Below are 18,839 nucleotides of genomic sequence, written 5' to 3'. Positions count from 1 at the left end.
ATCTGAACACATAAATAAAGAAATATGTTAAGTCCTGCTTTGTTCTGTTCTTTTGAGTAAATTATTTTATATGTAGAAACGTAGAAACGCCTTCCCATCGACTTGGTCTTTTGTACTATTCCAACAAACTCCAAGTATTGAGGTAACCTCCTTTCTATGTCAACTGTCAGTGCGTTCACCTCAGATTGATCACAGAACTTTTCTCTCAAAGACTCCAAGTACTGTTCCATCTACCTTCTCAAGTAATCATTGTTCTAAGTGGCACGGAAGTATACATAGGTAGCTCACTAATGAATACTTGCCCTATAGGCTAAATTAACAATAGATTTCCGCTCCTCTCTATACTTTTCTAATTTATACCATCAAGTATTTATTTTAGTGGGCCCATCATCGCTCATTCTCTTGACTTGTGACTCGTCGCTTATACTATGCCGATGTCTTTCTATACCCGGTCCAATTCGGTTCATTGAACACATTGCGTCGATATGATATTGAAAAGATTGCACTTAAGGTTGTATCCTTGTCTCCAACCTATTTTGGTACTACACTGTTCGGAGAGGTGCTTTGATATTAAACTGTTTGGTTAATAGTGGATTTGCCAGGTCTAAAGCCGCATTTCTATGGTTCAATAATTACATTAACCTGAGGCTTTAGTTGTTCACACAATATGCTGTATAATATATTATAGACAAAAAGGAAAAGGGGTTAAAATTTGAGCACGCTGAGATAAGATCTTCTTTCTTGTGTACGGGGTATAGCAACCTAATATATACCGGGCTCCACAGTTTTAATTGTTTGTAGTGTAACTATAATCACACTAGAAGATGCATTTATAGATCAATATTGACAACATTTCCCACGAAGGAAGTCGAAACTTATCATATGGTGTTCTTCTTCTTTATTTGCTTATTCGATTTTCGAATATTAGCGATCATACAATTACATAGTTTCTATTTTTATTACATGTTATTTATGATTTGACTAAAGAGTTCTCTATTTCGTGATGTGTTGATAAGGTGGTCTGCGTTATGATATCCGGTCCATTGCTGCATGTTCTTGAGTCAAGTTGTTTCTTTTCTACCTCTGGAATTTCTACCTTCTATATTTGCTAGGAGAATTAATTGAAGTTGTTTATATTTGGGATTCCTCATAATGTGTCCTAGGTATGCGCTCTTTTGCTTTCTGATATGCGTTGTTAGTTCTCGGGTACGGTTCATTCTTCTGAGAACTTCTTCGTTCGATATGTGAGCTGTCCATCGTATTTTAAGTATTCTTCTGCAAACCCATATCTCAAATGCCTCGAGTCTTTTAATGTCTACAGCTTTAATGGTCCAAATTTCCACTGCATATAGTAATACTGACCAAATATAATTTTTAATGACGTTTCAATGTTTAAGGCTTTTTATGGCTTCTTAACATTTTTTTATATTTGAAAAACGCGTCCTTTGCCATCTCTATTCTGCATTTAATTTCTTTGCTGTTGTCCCATTCCTCATTAATTAGAAGGCCTAGGTATTTAAAACATTTTACTCTTTCAATAGTAGAGTTATGTATTTCTAAAGATGTGTCCGTGTGCGAATTCTTTCTACTAATCACCATGACCATAGTCTTTTGGATATTAATTTTTAGCCCATATTTTTCGCTGTATTCAGTGAGTCTGTTCATAAAACTTTGTAGTCCGGACATAGTATCAGCCATAATAGTGGTGTCGTCGGCGTATCGGATGTTGTTCATATATTTATTTCTGATTTTTATACCTTCTTGAATATTTAAAAATGCTTCTTGAAATATTTTTTCAGAGTAAATATTTAATAGTAGTGGAGATAAGACACATCCGAACTCCTTTGGATATCATTATTTCTTCTGTTTTATCTCCGTTGACATCAATTTGGGCAGTTTGATGCCAGTATAAACTTTTTATGCATCTTATTTCTTTGTCTTCTGTTCCAATAAACTTCATTATTTCGATCAGCTTATCGTGTTGTACCGTGTCAAAGGCTATTTCGTAGTCGATGAAGCATATGAATACGTCTTTCTGAATTTCCCGACATTTTTGTATAAGAACTTGGATACAAAACAAAGCTTCTCGTGTGCCTTTTCCTTCCTTAAATCCGAATTGTGTATCTCCCATTGATTTCTCGCATTGTTCATATATCCTATTATGAATTATTTTAAGGAATATCTTTAATGCATGACTCATAAGGCTTATGAGTCTATAGTCACTGCATCGTTTGATTTTGGCCACTTTTTCGAGCACTGCTGGCCGTATGTCACGAATAACACGAACAATGCTGGCCTCCAAGGCATCAATTGTTGCTGGTTTATCAGCATAAACCAGTGACTTCACGTAGCCCCACAGGAAATAATCGAGAGGTGTCAAATCGCACGACCTTGGAGGCCAATTGACAGGTCCACTTCTCGAAATCAACTTATCGCCAAATTTGATTTCAATAAGTCGATGGTTGCGTTCGCCGTATGGCACGTAGCGCCATCCTGTTGAAACCACATCTCCTCCGGATCAATGTCATCCATATTTTCAAACAAAAAATCATTGATCATGGTGCGGTAACGATCTCCATTGACCGTAACGCGAGCTCCGGCCTCATTTTTGAAGAAATAAGGTCCGATGATGCCACCAGCGTGAAAACTGCACCATACGGTGCATTTTTCTGGATGTAATGGAGTCTGTAGGGTCTCTTGTGGATTGGTCTCACTCCATATGCGGCAATTTTGCTTATTAACAAACCCGTTAAGCCAAAAATGCGCCTCATCGCTGAACACAATTTTGCGATAAAACAACGGGTCATTTGCCAACTGCTCTAGAGCCCAATCGGCGAAAGAACGACGCATAAATTTGGATAATTTCGTAGCGTTGTTCAAGCGTGAGTCTATTCATGATGATTTGTCAGAGTATACTGAAACAAATAAAAAAAAAGTTTCATCAAAATTTAATTTTTTGTGTTACTTTTTACAATTTAAAGTTTTATCTAGCTTAAAAAAACACCCTATATTTTCAACCTCATCAGCATTAATTGTGTTCAGTTGCAAATTTAAATTATGCGTTATACTACTTTTAATGGGGGGATTTGCAAGTTTTCCAATATCGAGTATTTTACGATGTGTTTTTTTTGGATTTAGATATAATCTTTGTGCACATATTTGCGATAAGAAGATTATGATCAGAAGGACATCTGCTCCTGGGTATGTCGAGGCCTTCGTTATAGACGTTATAGAAGTGGCGCGTATCTATGACAACGAAATCAATATGGTGTTAAAAATATGCGAATTTAATTGTTGGGGTATATGTGCTAACGGAGATATACCCACAGCCTCGGACCAAAAACAGAAGCAAGCATAATAATTATGCCGTTTATAATATATATTGATTTTGTATCACTAGTTTGCTTCCAAATACGTGGAATCTTTAGGTAACGTAATGTGAGGCGGATATATGCCAAATCGTTGATATATACCAAAAAGGGTCTATGGAAGCACCGTTTCTTTCAGAAAGGAAGGAATTAAAAACAACAAGTAAAAAAGTATCAGTCGGCTTTGCCGACAGAAAATACCCTCAGCATGTGCAAATTGAAACACTTTTTTCACAAAAAAAAATTATGTATTTAGGGGGTTTCAAAATTTTGGTCGTATGAACCGACAAAAATGTTGATTAGGATTAAAGTTCAAAAATTTTGCGGAAAAGGTACCTAAAGGAATGGACCGACATAGACCATGGGGTGTTTTTACACCCTTCGGGCAGTTTTCTCAAGAAGTATGGAATTGCTCCTGAAACAACTTTTACCATCGTAATTGAGACAGCGAATGTAAGTTGATTCAACAAAAATCAAAGTGATTCAATAGCAGGTCTTAAAGTGAACTTATCCAAAATTTTGTGTGGGAGGTACGGGATGGAGTGGACAAATATAGTCCATATTCGAACCTGTTCTATATCTGGTAGATATTATGAGAATGTGTAAAGTATGGACCAAATCGGTCACTCCCATTAAGAGTTATCGTGCGCACAATTTTTCCGAATATTTTTGAACTTTTGTGGGGGAGGTACCGGAAGGAGTGGACCGATATAATCCATCTTTGAACTTGAACTAAGTTTATACAAAATATTACGAAAGCCATATTTTGGACCGAATCGGCATTTCCGTTCGAGAATTATCTTGCGCTTCCACCCATAAACATGGTGTCATAGGGTTTGTTTTTCAACTTTCAGGCTATTTTTTCAGGAAGTATGGACTTGCCCCTGAGGAAACTTGTACTTTCGTGTAGGGGACAGTGAATACAACCTGCGTAAACAAAAATCAAAGCGATTCGAGACCAGGTCCTAAACTGAACTTTTCCGAAATTTTGTGTGGGAGGTACCTGAAGGAGTGGACCGATATAATCCATTTTTGAACATGAACTAAGTTTGGACAAAATATTACGAAAGCCAAATTTTGTATCGAATCGGCAGATCCGTTCGAGAGTTATCTTGCGCTCCAACCACTACTCACGGTGTCATAGGGTTTTTTGTAACTTTCAGGCCATTTTCTCAGGAAGTATGGACTTACCCCTAATGAGACTTACAGCGTCGTAAAGAGGACAGCGTATACAACTTGCGTAAACAAAAATCAAAGCGATTCGATACCAGGTCCTAAACTGAACTTTTCCGAAATTTTGTGTTGGAGGTACCTGAAGGAGTGGACCGTTTGAGTCCATATTGGAACCTCATCTAAGTTTGGTAGAAATTACACGATGTGCAAAGTATGGACCAAATCGGTTATTCCCTACAAGAAATATCGTGCGCACAAATTTTGCGACAATTTTTGAACATTTGTGGGGGAGGTACCTGAAGGAGTGGACCTATATGGGCCATCTTCGAACTTAAATCGAATCTGGACAAAATATTTCGATACCCAAAATTTGAACCGAATCGATTGATCCGTTCGAGAGTTATCGTGCGCACCAGCCTGCCAGACAGACAGACCGACAGACAGACGGACGGACATTGCTAGATCTACTCAAAATTGTCTGAAACGGATATCGTACAAACATACTTGGGGTCTAAAACCATTATTTCGATGAGGCACATTTTTGGTCGTATCAAAGTGTAAATACCCTCTTTAGCCTAAAGGCTGAGGGTATAAAAATATGCTAATTGAATTGTTGGAGTATATTTCAGCTTAAAACAAAGTATCAGTCAGCTGTGCTAACGGAGATATACCCTCAGCCTCCGACCGTTTATAAAATATATTGATTTTGTATCACGAGTTTGCTTCCAAATACGGTGAAATCTGTAGGTAACGTAATGTGAGGCGGATATATGACAAATCATTGACATATAACAAAAAGGGTCTATGAAGCACCGTTTCTTTCAGCAAGGAAGAAATTTTAAACAATTTTGAGAGTTATTTTGTACACTAGCCATTTTAGTATGTGCCGGAAGACAAATTATATCGGGAAGTATGGACTTACTCTGAAAAATGAAAAATGTGTACCCTTGTAATAGGGATCGTGAAAACAAACAACAAAAATGTTCAAATACATTTATCCGGGACGAGTCCTGAAACTGCAATTTTCCCAAAATTTTGTGTGGGACGTACCAGGAGGACGGGACCGATATAGTCCATATTCCGATCTGATATATGGCTGGATGAAATAATACGATGTACAAAGTTTAAACCAATCAGAAATTCCCTGCGACAGTTATCTTGAGGGCTTGTAATTTCAGTTGATGCCATCATGGTTTTGTGGACCTTTTTGGCCATTATCTGAGGAAGCATGGACTTACCTCCGAAAAAATTGTGCCGACGTAAAGGAAGCCGCAAGAACAATCTGTTGAAAAAAATTTCAAGACGATCCGAGAGGAGCTCTAAAACTTCATTTATTCCGAACTTTGTGTGGGAGGTTCCCGAAGGAGTATAGTGATTCTATATATTCGTACCCGATATATATCTGGAAGGAATAATACAATGTGCAACGTTTGGACCAAATCTATCGCTCTCTTCGAAAATTATCGTTGACACAATTTTGTGAACTTTTGGGGGGAGTTACCCAAGGAGAGGACCGATATGGCCCATCTTCGAACTTAGACTAGTGGAGAAAATTAGTGCGCCACGTGGGCAAGACTATGCTTTCGGACCTCATCATTTCCCTAGTTTCTGTTTCAAAAACTTCATCAAACAAATTGTTATACCCAACCATCAATAACACTGTGAACCGAAATTTTGGGGGGTGGAAAATTCCTTTTGGGGATGAAAGCTCTTGGTGAGTATATACAGAACCCAGAAGGACAGATCCGCCGTGAGTCGAACTTTTGAGATATGGCGTGATGAATATTTTGCTGGAGACCCTATAAGTCCTCAGATAATAGCGTTATATTTTTGTCCGCTGTTGTTTTAGCTTATTTTTGAGATCACATTTCTTCAGTCAAATCAAATGAGGATTATTTTCGTTGAGCACTGCGATCTTCTAACTCGCTTCCTTCAATGTCCTTTTCGTCCTTTATTTTAAGAGCCGCTATAAAAGTACCACAAGATGACGTTTCTCAGCTTCGAAATGTTCTGCAAAAATGTGGCTCAGGAAATTTAAGGTACGGCTCTCATTGACAACTAATCGATTTTGTCGCGTTTTCATAGTCATTTTTTACATTTACCCCAGTTTGGTCAGAAAAAACCTGTATTTTGTGTTTTTGTATGTTCTGTAACGAATATACAAAAACCTAAATATAGTCTTTTTCTCAACAAAAACAGGGTAATTGCACAAAACGACTACGAAAACGCGACAAAATCGATTAGTTGTCAATGAGAGCCGTACCTTAAATTTCCTAAGCCACATTTTTGCAGAACATTTCGAAGCTGAAAAACGTCATCTTGTGGTACTTTTATAGCGGCTCTTAAAATAAAGGACGAAAAGGACATTGAAGGAAGCGAGTTAGAAGATCGCAGTGCTCTACGAAAATAATCCTCATTTGATTTGACTGAAGAAATGTGATCTCAAAAATAAGCTAAAACAACAGCGGACAAAGATATAACGCTATTATCTGAGGACTTATAGGGTCTCTAGCAAAATATTCATCACGCCATATCTCAAAAGTTCGACTCACGGCGGATCTGTCCTTCTGGGTTCTGTATATACTCACCAAGAGCTTTCATCCCCAAAAGGAATTTTCCACCCCCCAGACTTTGAGCTCCATTTTGTTGCACAGTGTAATCGTTCATTCAAAATATCAGGAACATATCCGCAAACAAAAAAAAATAGAATACTGATGAGGACCTGTGGTCTATAGTCAAATGTATCGTCATTATCTATTGATCATCTCCCAGTTCGTTATTTTGGGATTGCGGAAACATTTAATTGGCGTTGGCTTTTTCTGATATGTTGAAAAGTATCCAATTGTGATCTGAGACGTATGTCGGATACTCAAGTTTTTCGTGCCTGGAAACACAAAAGTTGTCTTAGTACCTCTATAGCATATAGTCAAGTCCGCTATTTTAAACTGGGGACACAGAAAAACGTTTACGGTGTTTTACCAATTAGACATGATCTATGTAGATTCATCGCTATCCTTTATCAAAACCCTTTAGTACATTTTCGTAAATGTGTTCTTGTATGATGCCTTTGTCCGTTTCCTCCACAACCAAAAAGAATCGCAGGTTATCTGAAGCGAATCTGGAGTGCTTCGGATTGATCTGGTGATGCACGATCTGCATCATTTTTGTATAGCGATATTGTCTAACTACATATAGTCCAGCAGATTTTCGGCATCGACGACGTCATCTATGTACGTCGTTTTCTCCATTTGGGCCAGACGGGCTTGGATTGTGGCGTTTGCCTCCCTTATGTCAAAGAACAGCTTGTTCCCCAATTTCTACAGTGTCTCCACCCCAACCTCTGTCATTGAGAGGACTAGAATCAAGCTGTTGTTCTTGGGTTGATAAGTAACGATAACGGAACATTCTTGTTTATCTTCGTTAGACCTATCAACAGCTTTGTGCCGTCGCACATTCTTCTCGGCAACCAGACTCTGTCACTTCTACTTCCATAATGTCGGTTCATTCCTTCCTTTGAACTTTAATCCTAATCCACATTTTTGTCGGCAAGTTCAAATGTCCAAAAATGGCCAAAAAATTCTGAAAAGTTTCAATTCACATAGGCTGAGGGTATATCTCTGTCGGCAAAGCCGACTGATACTTTTTTACTTGCCATGATATATTTATTGGTGTAAGGGCGGAAAAATAAGAGAGGAATCTTATGCACACCAAACAGCATCAAACATCAGCAGAGAATCAGCTCGATTGTTTCAGCCTTTCTACATCCTCACATAGCCTACAATACTCAATATTGTTGTCCCCTTATTTACTTTTCATAGATCTGATAGCCCAGTGACCAGTAATGACCCCTACATCAATTCTGATTTCTTAGGTAGTGAAAGAAGGGACTCAGTTCTACGCACTGAGATTGCCGGCCAGATTGACTTCGATATTCTACAACTAGGTATGTCTTGCCAGATCCTTACTGTTTTCTCTGCGCAGAGCTTACTGAGTTTATTGAAGGAAGAACGAAAGCGGTGACTTGACATATCATTGGGAGACTCTTCTTGCCAGCATGTGAGATTTTTAACTTAGCTCTTAACTTCCCTCTCCAAGATAATTTTTTTAATTTCATACAGTCTTGAAGAAGCTATACGAGACTTGAAAAGGAGCATTCCCTCCAGCCTGATATAGAGGTATCCTCCAAATTTGTAAGATTGTGGTGAAGGTGACCGTATTTCCCCTATTACATACTGGTAGATTATTAATTAAAATGAAATTGAATATGTGCTCACCTCTCCATTGCACAGTGGATCCACCCATTGGCCAAAAATAAAAAAATTAATGTCAAAATTTTGGTACAACATCTGGCAACTCTGACAGCTATGATATGGACCTTTTTAAAAATATATTAATTTTTGTTTCATTCGAACGCGATCTTCTTAAGAATAGCTTCAAAAGTCAGAACATTTGACTAATATTTTTTGTTGTGAGTACAACCTATATTTTAAGTGCAAGTAAATATATTCGAAATATCGCGTAACTAACAAGTATAGCAAAATATTATAGTGGATTTTGAAGGGGAAGGTAATAGCTTAATTTTCATTAAAAATAGTAAATTAGCATGTTGTGGAATTCTAGTTAGCTGCATATTTTCTTAGGGTATTTTGTAATGCCAATTCGATCATATACTTAAATTAGACTTAAGGTTTTAGTCGGGATGACCACCAGTCATGGGTCATGGGGTTAAGATTATTCAGTATTAAAATCAGCTGCCATCTAGTGCCAGACTATAAATGGTGGGCCGCTGACTAAAGCTGCCCTAGAATAAGGTTTCTATGGATATATTGGCGTATAACTCTGTTATCTGACCTTATACATTAACATAATTGGCATCAGTGGCAAGATGAAGAAATCTTCTTCCAAATTTGTCTTACGTTGGCGGTAAGTGCCTTCCAGGAAGAACGCTATAAGATCTATATTAAACATTTTACCAATTTTCAGACAAAAAAATTGATTCTTTTTAATCCGCTAAATTGGTTGGAAATTGTTTTGTTTTAGAGATTGTTTTGCTTCTCCAAGCCTATTTTTTCATCATAAGATTATCGGGACCTCTGTTCATGTCATTTTGTATTAACAGCATAAAACAATTCTTACCGTATACCCCCTCCCGAGGGGAAAGGGGGGAGAATGTTACGCTCGTGGTTTCTTAAAACACTCTTCGCAGCAGCACAAAGCTGTAACCAGCGCATTGGCTTGATATTTACACGCGAAATATTTTTGGCCACTTTCTCCATACAAGTGGATCCACTGTGCATTGGTGTCACTGCTTCCCAGTGGAAGTCATGAGAACTACAGCCCATTCACACGGCATGTAGAACGAGCGTAGGACCAAGGCCATTCCTGAGCCTACTTCCAGCCTCACTACCGTCGCACAGTGGTTCCGAATCGTTTTTTCCTGGTAAAAACTCTCTTTCCGATGCATTAAAGACATTCGAGCTTTTTATAACCTCAGCATTTATGTTAAAGAGGGTATATACACTTTCATACGTGCAAAATGTGCCTCATCGAAATAATGGTTTTAGACCCCATGTACGTTTGGACAAAATGTGTTTCGGACAATTTGGAGTCGATTTAGCCATGTCCGTCCGTCTGTCTGGCTGGCTGGTGAGCACGATAACTCTCGAACGAATTTGGCTTTCGTAATATTTTGTCCAAACTTAGTTTAAGTTTGAAGATGGGTTATATCGGTCCACTCCTTCCGGTACCTCTCCCACAAAAGTTCGATAATGTTCGGAAAATTTTTGCGCACGAGAACTCTTGAAAGGAGTGACTGATTTGGTCCAAGTCCATGCTTCCTAAATACAGTCGATCTGTCCGTAGATGAAATTTTTAATTCACTTAGGCTGAGGGTATATCTCTGTCGGCAAAGCCAACTGATACTTTCTGACTTGTTCTTTTTTATATTTTTCATCAAGTTATGATATTTTCATAATTCTGCTTTTGTTGGACAGATATCATCAGCTTTCCGATGCATTCAAAACCTTCGAATTCGGTGTATTAGTTACAGAGGAATTCAAGGTCAAAGCTAAAAAATTGAGTTTTTTTCATATCTTTCATCAAACTATGAGTGTTTTTGAGTTTTGCATATGTTCTAACTACTTAAACAAGGTCAAACAACAATAAACAAATTAAAAAAAGAATAAAAAAATTGGAAATTTTTTTTAAAAACAATTTTTCATTTTTTTTCAAACTATTTAAATTTTTTCTAAAATTAAAAAAATTCTCCTTGGTTTTTCATAAAACTCTTATGAAACTCATATATTAAAAAATGTCAATTTGTGTTAAGCTCCACTAATAAAATATTAAAACAAGGACTATGGGATTAAGCCTGACTATTTTGAAAAACAAAATAGAAGTCGTCATCCCAAACAAAAAACGCCAACCCTCCTAATTGTGAGACCGGGCACCGTCGAAATGTTGTTTATTGCTGTAGTATGCAATACCAACAAATTTGTTATGTGTTTTTTCGTCGAGAATCGACGAACGCATAGCAGTGGGAAAGATTTGGTTTTGTTTGCAAGTGAAGTTGCTAGAGTTTAGATATTGCCAAAGAAATTCTCGATCAGAGTGTTTTTTTGCGCACGTATCTATTTGAGCTAGCAATTGACACTTGGGTATAAAAAGTTTCTTGTTGAAAAACAAGAAACAAGGGAACTGATGAAGATCTGTGACGAGATCTGAAACTATAGTATTCCCAGCCTTACCCCTTGGTAAACATCGCCAATTTTTTCCCACTAATAAATTAAAGATGTTTTAATAAAATATTAAAACAACGACTTTGGGATTAAGCCTGACTATTTTGAAAAACAAAATTTGGAATTTCACTTAAATTTAGTAAAATTTAGTAAAATAGCTCACTTCGTGTAAACGCTACGTTAATATATTAAAAACAACAAACCTACCATACCTAACAAATAATAATGAACTCAATATTGGATACTGTTTCCGAGAAATATCTCTTTCTTTCTTCAGAAATTTGCAACCATGACCAATTTTCCAAAATTTCGAAAAATTGTCGCCTTTAGGAGCACGCCACGCACTCACCTCCCAATATTTTGACCTAATTTTTTAGTTTCCCTAGTTTCAATATGTTTACTACCTAATCCAATATAGAAATTAACAATGGGTGTCGACAAAAAATTGGGGTTTTAGTCAGAAAATCAATTCCGTCATATCGTCATCACTGTAACTGTAGATTTTAATAAGTTTTAGACTTTTCTTCCCAATAATACAAGTTCTTGCCTTCTTCCCATTTGAAGCATAGAATAGGGGCATTAGATATTACCAGGAGTGAATGTGTCCCGGAAGATCTCCAACATGATGTCAAATTAATAGATAATTGATTGATAGGACATCACCACGAACAGCCTCCAAAGACCCTGAGCTGAGTATTTCATTTTTAATTTTCTCCATGCTAACGAATCTCTGGTGAAATTAAACTCGGTTAATTTATAACACTTATTTCACCTTCAAAGAAAAATGCACCCACATTTAATAACTTTATGTAAAAAAATTATATTTATATAAATTTCAAAAAAAAAAAAAAATATTTCTAGTCATCATTTCCTTCCGTATTTAATATTTTTCTTCTCACTAATACCACCATCACTGATTGAATTTTTAAACCATTAAATCTATTACAAATAACAACTCTCTATATAAACAACAATCTTTTCTATCCATCCGTCCATTTTCATCTTTCATATCATTTCTTTAGATGGCGTTTTCATATCTGATAAGGTGTCTAACACCGACCACTTGTTAAAAATGAAAAATAAAAAAAAACTCAAAACGTAAAAATTCATCAAATCAAAAATGACAAGACAACAGAACTAAGCTAACGAAAAACACCATAAACCAAAATATTTGTAAAGCAAAAGTAGAGAAAAAAAACGAAACGAATAAAAAAACAAAACAATTCTAAATATTCTATAGAACAATACAAAAAAATACAAGAATAACAACAGAATAAGAAAATAGAATCCTCAAATCAAAATACGAATCATAACAAAGTTCGTTCGTTCTATTGGTATGCAAATTCAATTTCTTTTCTTTTCCTTAACTAACTGTCTGTCTTGTGAAAGATGTATAGCTGGCTGTACAAACCATAGCATACTCTATTCGGCTTGTGAAGTATTCAATGTTAGAAGATGAATGCAATATCTTTCCATTTTCATAGATTTCATATTCCCGAAAATTGTAAATGTGTAAATAGATTTTAAATATTTTTTAGCTATTGAGAGGACACTATGGACAAACATTGAACAAAAAACTAGATTTTTGTTATAATAAGAAAAGCTTCAACAATAACCTAAAAATCTGTTGCAATGTTTGTTCGTACACTCCGCCAAAGTAGATGAAAATTACATAATTTTCGAATAAAATTTTTAATTTAACAAAAATTATTAAAGTTTTAAATTTCGTCTACTTCAAATGCACACAAAATAAAAAACTTCAGAAATTGCTTTCCCTAGTTTACTGTAGAATAGCTGTAGCTTTTCCATTTAGTTTTGTATATATCCTGTTGTCAATCCCCTCATTCAATATCGATTATTGTAACAGAGAACAACAGTCATTCATTCTTTCAATTCATCGTTTGTTCACTTTGTAGATATACACATTCATTTATTTTACTTTTCCCATACGCGCAAAAAAACGTCTAATTCTACAAAAGATACTTCCAAATCATAAATTTTCTTTGCACAAGGAACAGAGTTTTCCTTTCAACTTCTGTGCACAGTAACAAATACTTATATACATTGCTTCCTTAAATGATTATTCAATTGAATTACATACACTTTCCATTAACTATTAGCGCTATGATAATCTTAGTAATATGTATGTGTAGCTATGTAAATTATTTAGAAGTAGTTGTAGTGGTACTTGATCTAAATGTAGATACGTGTTCATTTTATTACACTTTATTTGATTTCATTTTTTATTTGAATATATAATTTATATGCATCTTTGTGTTTATTTCAGCTTTAGTCCATATTTTGTTGTATTCAAGTATTTGAATAACAACAAAATGTTTTACAGTGGATATGAAATTGATTAGTTGCGGGCGGAGGGTAGGGAATACTATAGTTTCAGTTGTCACCAAATATGTTTTATTTTGTTTCATTTAATCCCCTTCCAATACAGAGTTCTTTATTATATTGTCTTTATCAACACTTATTGTTTATATCTTATTATATAAAAGAGCTTAGTGATAAGTGAGTGAGTGAGTGACAGATCATCGCCCAGACGAAACCGCTGAAGCTAGAAAGCTGAAATTTTGACTGTGGGTTGCTGTCGGTGTGTAGGGGTGAGATAAAGCTGGGTTTTTGGAAATTCGACCTAGAAGGGTACGGAAAGTACTGAAAGGTACTTAATATGGTAAACTTTGTATTAGGCAAACGGGAAGAGCTAGAATTCTGAAATTTGGAATGAGGGTAACTGGTGGAGAGCTAGAAAGATGCACCAAAGGGTTTTTGGAAATTCGACCTCTAAGTGTACGAAATGTACTAAATTTAGTATCAATTGTATATTTTGAACGGATTTAGCTAGAAACTTGGAATTTGGTATGGAAATGAAGGTTAGGAAATGGTGTTTATAAAAGGAAATGGTTTGTAAAATTCGTACTAAATGGTACTAAATTTAGTACAATTTGGATTTGGGTAAAAGGATAGAGCTGGAAACCTGAAATTTGGAGTTAAGATTTCTGACAGAGTATAGTATTGAGATATGGGGGTAGTTTTGGAAATTCGTACTTATGTGTACGAAAAGTACTACATGATACTAAATTTAGTACAACTTGGATTTTGGTGAACGGATAGACCTTGAAACCTGAAATTTGGAATTAAGATTATTGACGGAGCATAGGATTGCAATATGTGGGTAGTTTTCGAAATTGGTACTTATGGGTACGGAAAGTACTAAATTTAGTACAATTTGGATTTGGGTGAACGGATAGAGCTGGAATCCTGAACTTAGAATTATGACTACTGTTGGAGTGTAGGATTGATGCAGTTTTGGACATTCGTAATTTTGGGTACGGAAAGTACTAAGTTTGGTACAATTCGGATTTGGGTGAACTTATAGAGCTGGAATCTTAAAATGTATAATTAAGGTTACTTATGGAGAGTAGGCTTGAGCAAATTTTGGAAATTCGTACTTATGGGTACGGAAGGTACTAAATGGTACTAAATTTGGTGCAATTTAGATTTGGGAGAACGGATAAAGCTGGAATCCTGAAATTTGGAATAAGGATTACTGTGGAATTTTAGGATTGAGTTAGTTTTGGAATTTCTTACTTATGGGTACGGACAGTACTAAATTGTACTAAATTTGGTGCAATTTAAATTTAGGTGAAGGTATAAAGCTGGAATCCTGAAGTTTGGAATTAAGATTACTTATGGAGTGTAGGATTGAGGTAGGTTTGGAAAGTCGTACTTATGGGTGAACAGATAGAGCTGCAATCCTGAAATGTATAATTAAGATTACTTATGGAGTGTAGGATTGAGGTAGTGTTGTTAATTCGTAATTATGCGTACGAAGAGTACTAAATGGTACACTTTAGATTTGAATCCTGAAATGTTGAGTTAAGGTTACTGATGGATTGTAGGATTGAGGAAGTTTTGGAAATTCGTACTTATGGGTACGAAAAGTACTAAATTTGGTACAATGTGGAGTTGCGTGAACGGATAGCGCTGGAATCCTGATGTTTGTAATTAAGATTTCCGTTGGAGTGTAGGTTTGAGGTGGTTTTGGACATTCGTACTTATGAGTACGAAAAGTACTAAGTTTGGTTCAATTTGGATTTGGGTGAACGGATAGAGCTGAAATCCTTATATTTGAAATTAATGGTATATTTTGGATTCGGGTAAACGGAGAGAGCTGGAATCCTGAAATTCGGAAATACCGGAGTTTGGAATTTAGATTAGTGTTGAAGTGTAGGACTGAGATAGTTGTGGTAGTTCGTACTTATGGTTAGGAAAAGTACTAAATGGTAGTAAATTTGGTACAATTTAGATTTTGGTGAACAGATAGAGGTGGAATCCTGAAATTCGGAATTACTGTTGGAGATAGTTATTGAAATTCGTACTTTCATACGAAAAGTATTAATGGTATTGTGAATAGAGATGGAATTCGGAGATTTGGTATTATAGCCGCTGTTGGTGTGTAGGGTCGAGATATGGATGTGGTTGTGGATATACGTACAATAAGTGCACGAAAATTACTAATTGGCACAGAATTTGGTTCAAATTGTTATTGTGTAAAGGGTTGTAGTATGTCACCAACACATTATGTTGCCATACATTTAGATGTTCGATATTTTGTTTTGTCATGCTGATCAAGCGCCACAACGAGTTCATTGCTTTGTTTTTCTTTTTGTTTCGCAGCGCCACAGCGAGTTCATTACTCACTCATATGTAGGGCAATGGTTTAGAGTTCCAATTGGAATTCAAGACTGTTGTAATGAGTCAGTTGGCCAATGGGATTGAAGAATATCCCAATAGTAGATTCATTGAGTAAAGTTCTAAAATATGAATATGAGTGAAAGACTCAAATGTATGACAACATATGTGGAATATTACATATACACATACATATGTAATTGTAACGGTATTGAACTCTTTTCCTATTGGTTGGGAGTAGTTCAATATCGAGTATTTCTGTGAATATTAGAAATTAAGAACTCAATGTTAGATTTAAGAATTTCATATAAATATCAGAGAAAAAAATAAAGAAGGCAGACTTGTTTTAAGACTTGTTTTAGAACTAGATCTGAGCCGACACTTTGCTCCAATCAGCAAAGTAAAAACAAACCGTCATGGTCTTTTCACTTTACAGGGTAGAGCTGAAATTGTGAAATTCGGTATTAGTATAACAGTTGGCATTTAGAGTGGAGATAGAGAGAGAGAGAGAGTGAAGTTTTGGAAATTCGTACTTATGTATACGAAAAATACTAAATCGCGGTTGGGGTATAGTTTTGGATATATGGGATATAGGTGGAATTTTAAATCCTTGTATGAGGGTTGTGTTGGTGTTTAGATAAGGATTTTTTGAAATGCATACAAAATCTGAAGTTTGGCTGAGGGCTGGCTGATTTATTGAGAAATACGAAATGTACTAAATGATATTAAATTTGACGTTGGGTGTAGCAACGAAGCTGCAATTATATAATTAGTGTGTGAAAAGTGCAATGTTGCAATAAATCTGTTATGGGGTTAAGGAAGTGGAATTCCGATTTATTATTTACTTGTCAGTCCATTGTTAGAGGTGGTCGTACAATAAGTGTGCTAGAAGTATTAAATAATTCTTAATATTGAAGCACTGGTATTGAATGAATCGGTAAATTAAATTTGTTATGAGGATCACTGTTGAGACTGAATCAGAATGTTTATTAAAATCCACCTTTAAATGTATAAAGGTTTCTACTTTTAATACCATTCAGCTAAAACTGTAAAATTTGAGCTAAGGTCCTGGATTTTAAAAATTGTACTGAATAGTGTACTATTGTTTTTATGTTAACACGAATTCGGATTCTAACTAATGTACTGAAAATAATGTACTCAAATAATGTATTCAAAAAAGTCAAACGTATATTTTCAAGAAAATTGTTTTTATTTTTGTTGTATATACTGAACGGCTATGCGGCTAATATTTTACAAAAAGGTTTTTATACCCTGAGAATAAAAGGCCTAAAATAAAATGTATCAAAAATTAACTGTTGTACCCTATACAACATCTTATGAATAAAGGTTTTCTACATTTTGATATTACAAATTCCAAAATTCTGTTGCAAAATGGGAATACAATTTTCAAAATACCTATACCCTTCTAATAAAACATGGAGTGGAATTTAAAATGTAGGCCGCTGTTGAAGTGTAGAGGTATTTTTTGAAATTCGAACAAAACGTGTACGAGCAGTACTTAAATGTAATTAAATGTCAATTCAAATAGGTATTAGTACATCAAAATTTTCAATGTTCACCATATTAAATATTGTTTATTTGTATATTATTCCTTTTCCGCATTCGATGTAGCGGGCAAAGAACATACAGTTATTTTTTGAAACAAAAAAATTGTCAAATTAAATAAAATATAATTTAAAAAAATTAAGTTTCAGTGTTTTATTTAGAAATGCACTTAAAACAAGGAAATAATTTGTCGCTTAGCCTCAATAAATATATTCTTTCTCATGATGGAATTTCTCAAATAAAACGCTTGCCGTTTAATTTTGCCGCCATTTATAATTTAAATACAAGCGTTTTATTTGAGAGATTCCATCATGAGAAAGAATATATGTATTTATTGAGGCTAATGTTTGGTTTACATTCGGCGTCGTTTCCTGATTTCGCGCGGAATCAAGCTAAATTTATCATGATTTTGCATACAAAAATGAAATCATCTCATTTCGTGATTTCAGCGAAATCAACATCGAAATCACAGTACACATGATATACAACCCTGTTTTTGCCTAAAAAGTACCAAATTTTGCAACACTTTTCACGTATCAGAATAATCAATTACTGCAACAAAAAATTTTAGTATCAAAATTTGTAAACAATGTGAAAAAATATTAAATTACTTTGTTGCAATGCTATTTTTCATTGTGTTCCCGTACTTTTTTAATGGTAATGTTAGAAAAAAGAGGGAATTGTCAAAAATTGCTTCCCCATACAAATTTCTTAAAAAATACGGGAACGGAAAGATGATGGAAATTGCAAAAACTGCAGCTGAAATGTCAAAATTAACCTATCAGCTATCGTATTTAGATGCCAATGAGCATGCAGCTAGTTTCTTGTAAAGAGTATGGTAAAAAGAAGTGCAAGTCTTGCTAGATTTCGAAGTACGGGAACGCATTTTTAGCACCTAATTGGAAAACTGCTGCAAGTAGTAATATTTTGCAAGTTCTGAACACAACTTTTAGCTATCAAAATTTATTATTTTGATGTCTCAACGATAAAATCATTTTTTATTTTTTCATTTGTTAGTACTATACACAATTAATACGATATATAGATAATTTTACGATAATTTTCGAAATAAAGTTGTAAAGTTATACCGTCGTATATTTTTGATGACCAATTCAATTGACAACAACTTGGTTTGAAAATTCATGTTCGATTAGCTGCGCATATGCAATATGCCAAAAATTTAGATAAAAACTTTAAAATGTCTGAAATCGTGTAGTACCGTTATATAAAGGCCATAACAAAAACCTGGACTTATGTCCATAATTTTTGGTGGGGAAGTTTCTGTACCATT

At 35.2% G+C, this 18,839-nt stretch overlaps 1 protein-coding gene across 6 annotated transcripts in view; it reads left to right on the top strand.

The window, feature by feature from the left end:
• Positions 1 to 18,839, top strand: part of Octbeta1R (Octopamine beta1 receptor) — a 544,036-nt gene that overhangs the window by 511,296 nt on the left and 13,901 nt on the right. Inside the window, exon 10 of one of the 6 annotated variants that reach the window (XM_073961621.1) lies at positions 12,301 to 12,526. The exons of the other annotated variants lie outside the window; for them this stretch is intronic. Within the exon in view, the coding sequence (XP_073817722.1) occupies positions 12,301 to 12,348 (48 nt within the window). The 3' untranslated portion in view covers positions 12,349 to 12,526. Of the gene's footprint in view, positions 1 to 12,300; positions 12,527 to 18,839 lie in introns of those variants that run through there. 6 annotated transcript variants of the gene reach the window in all.

This window comes from Musca autumnalis, unplaced genomic scaffold (genome assembly GCF_047663935.1).
Source record: "Musca autumnalis isolate F117 unplaced genomic scaffold, ASM4766393v1 scaffold_1, whole genome shotgun sequence".
Lineage (NCBI taxonomy): Eukaryota > Metazoa > Arthropoda > Insecta > Diptera > Muscidae > Musca > Musca autumnalis.
Note: the sequence above shows the minus strand (reverse complement) of the source record. Positions and strands in the feature narration are given on the sequence as shown.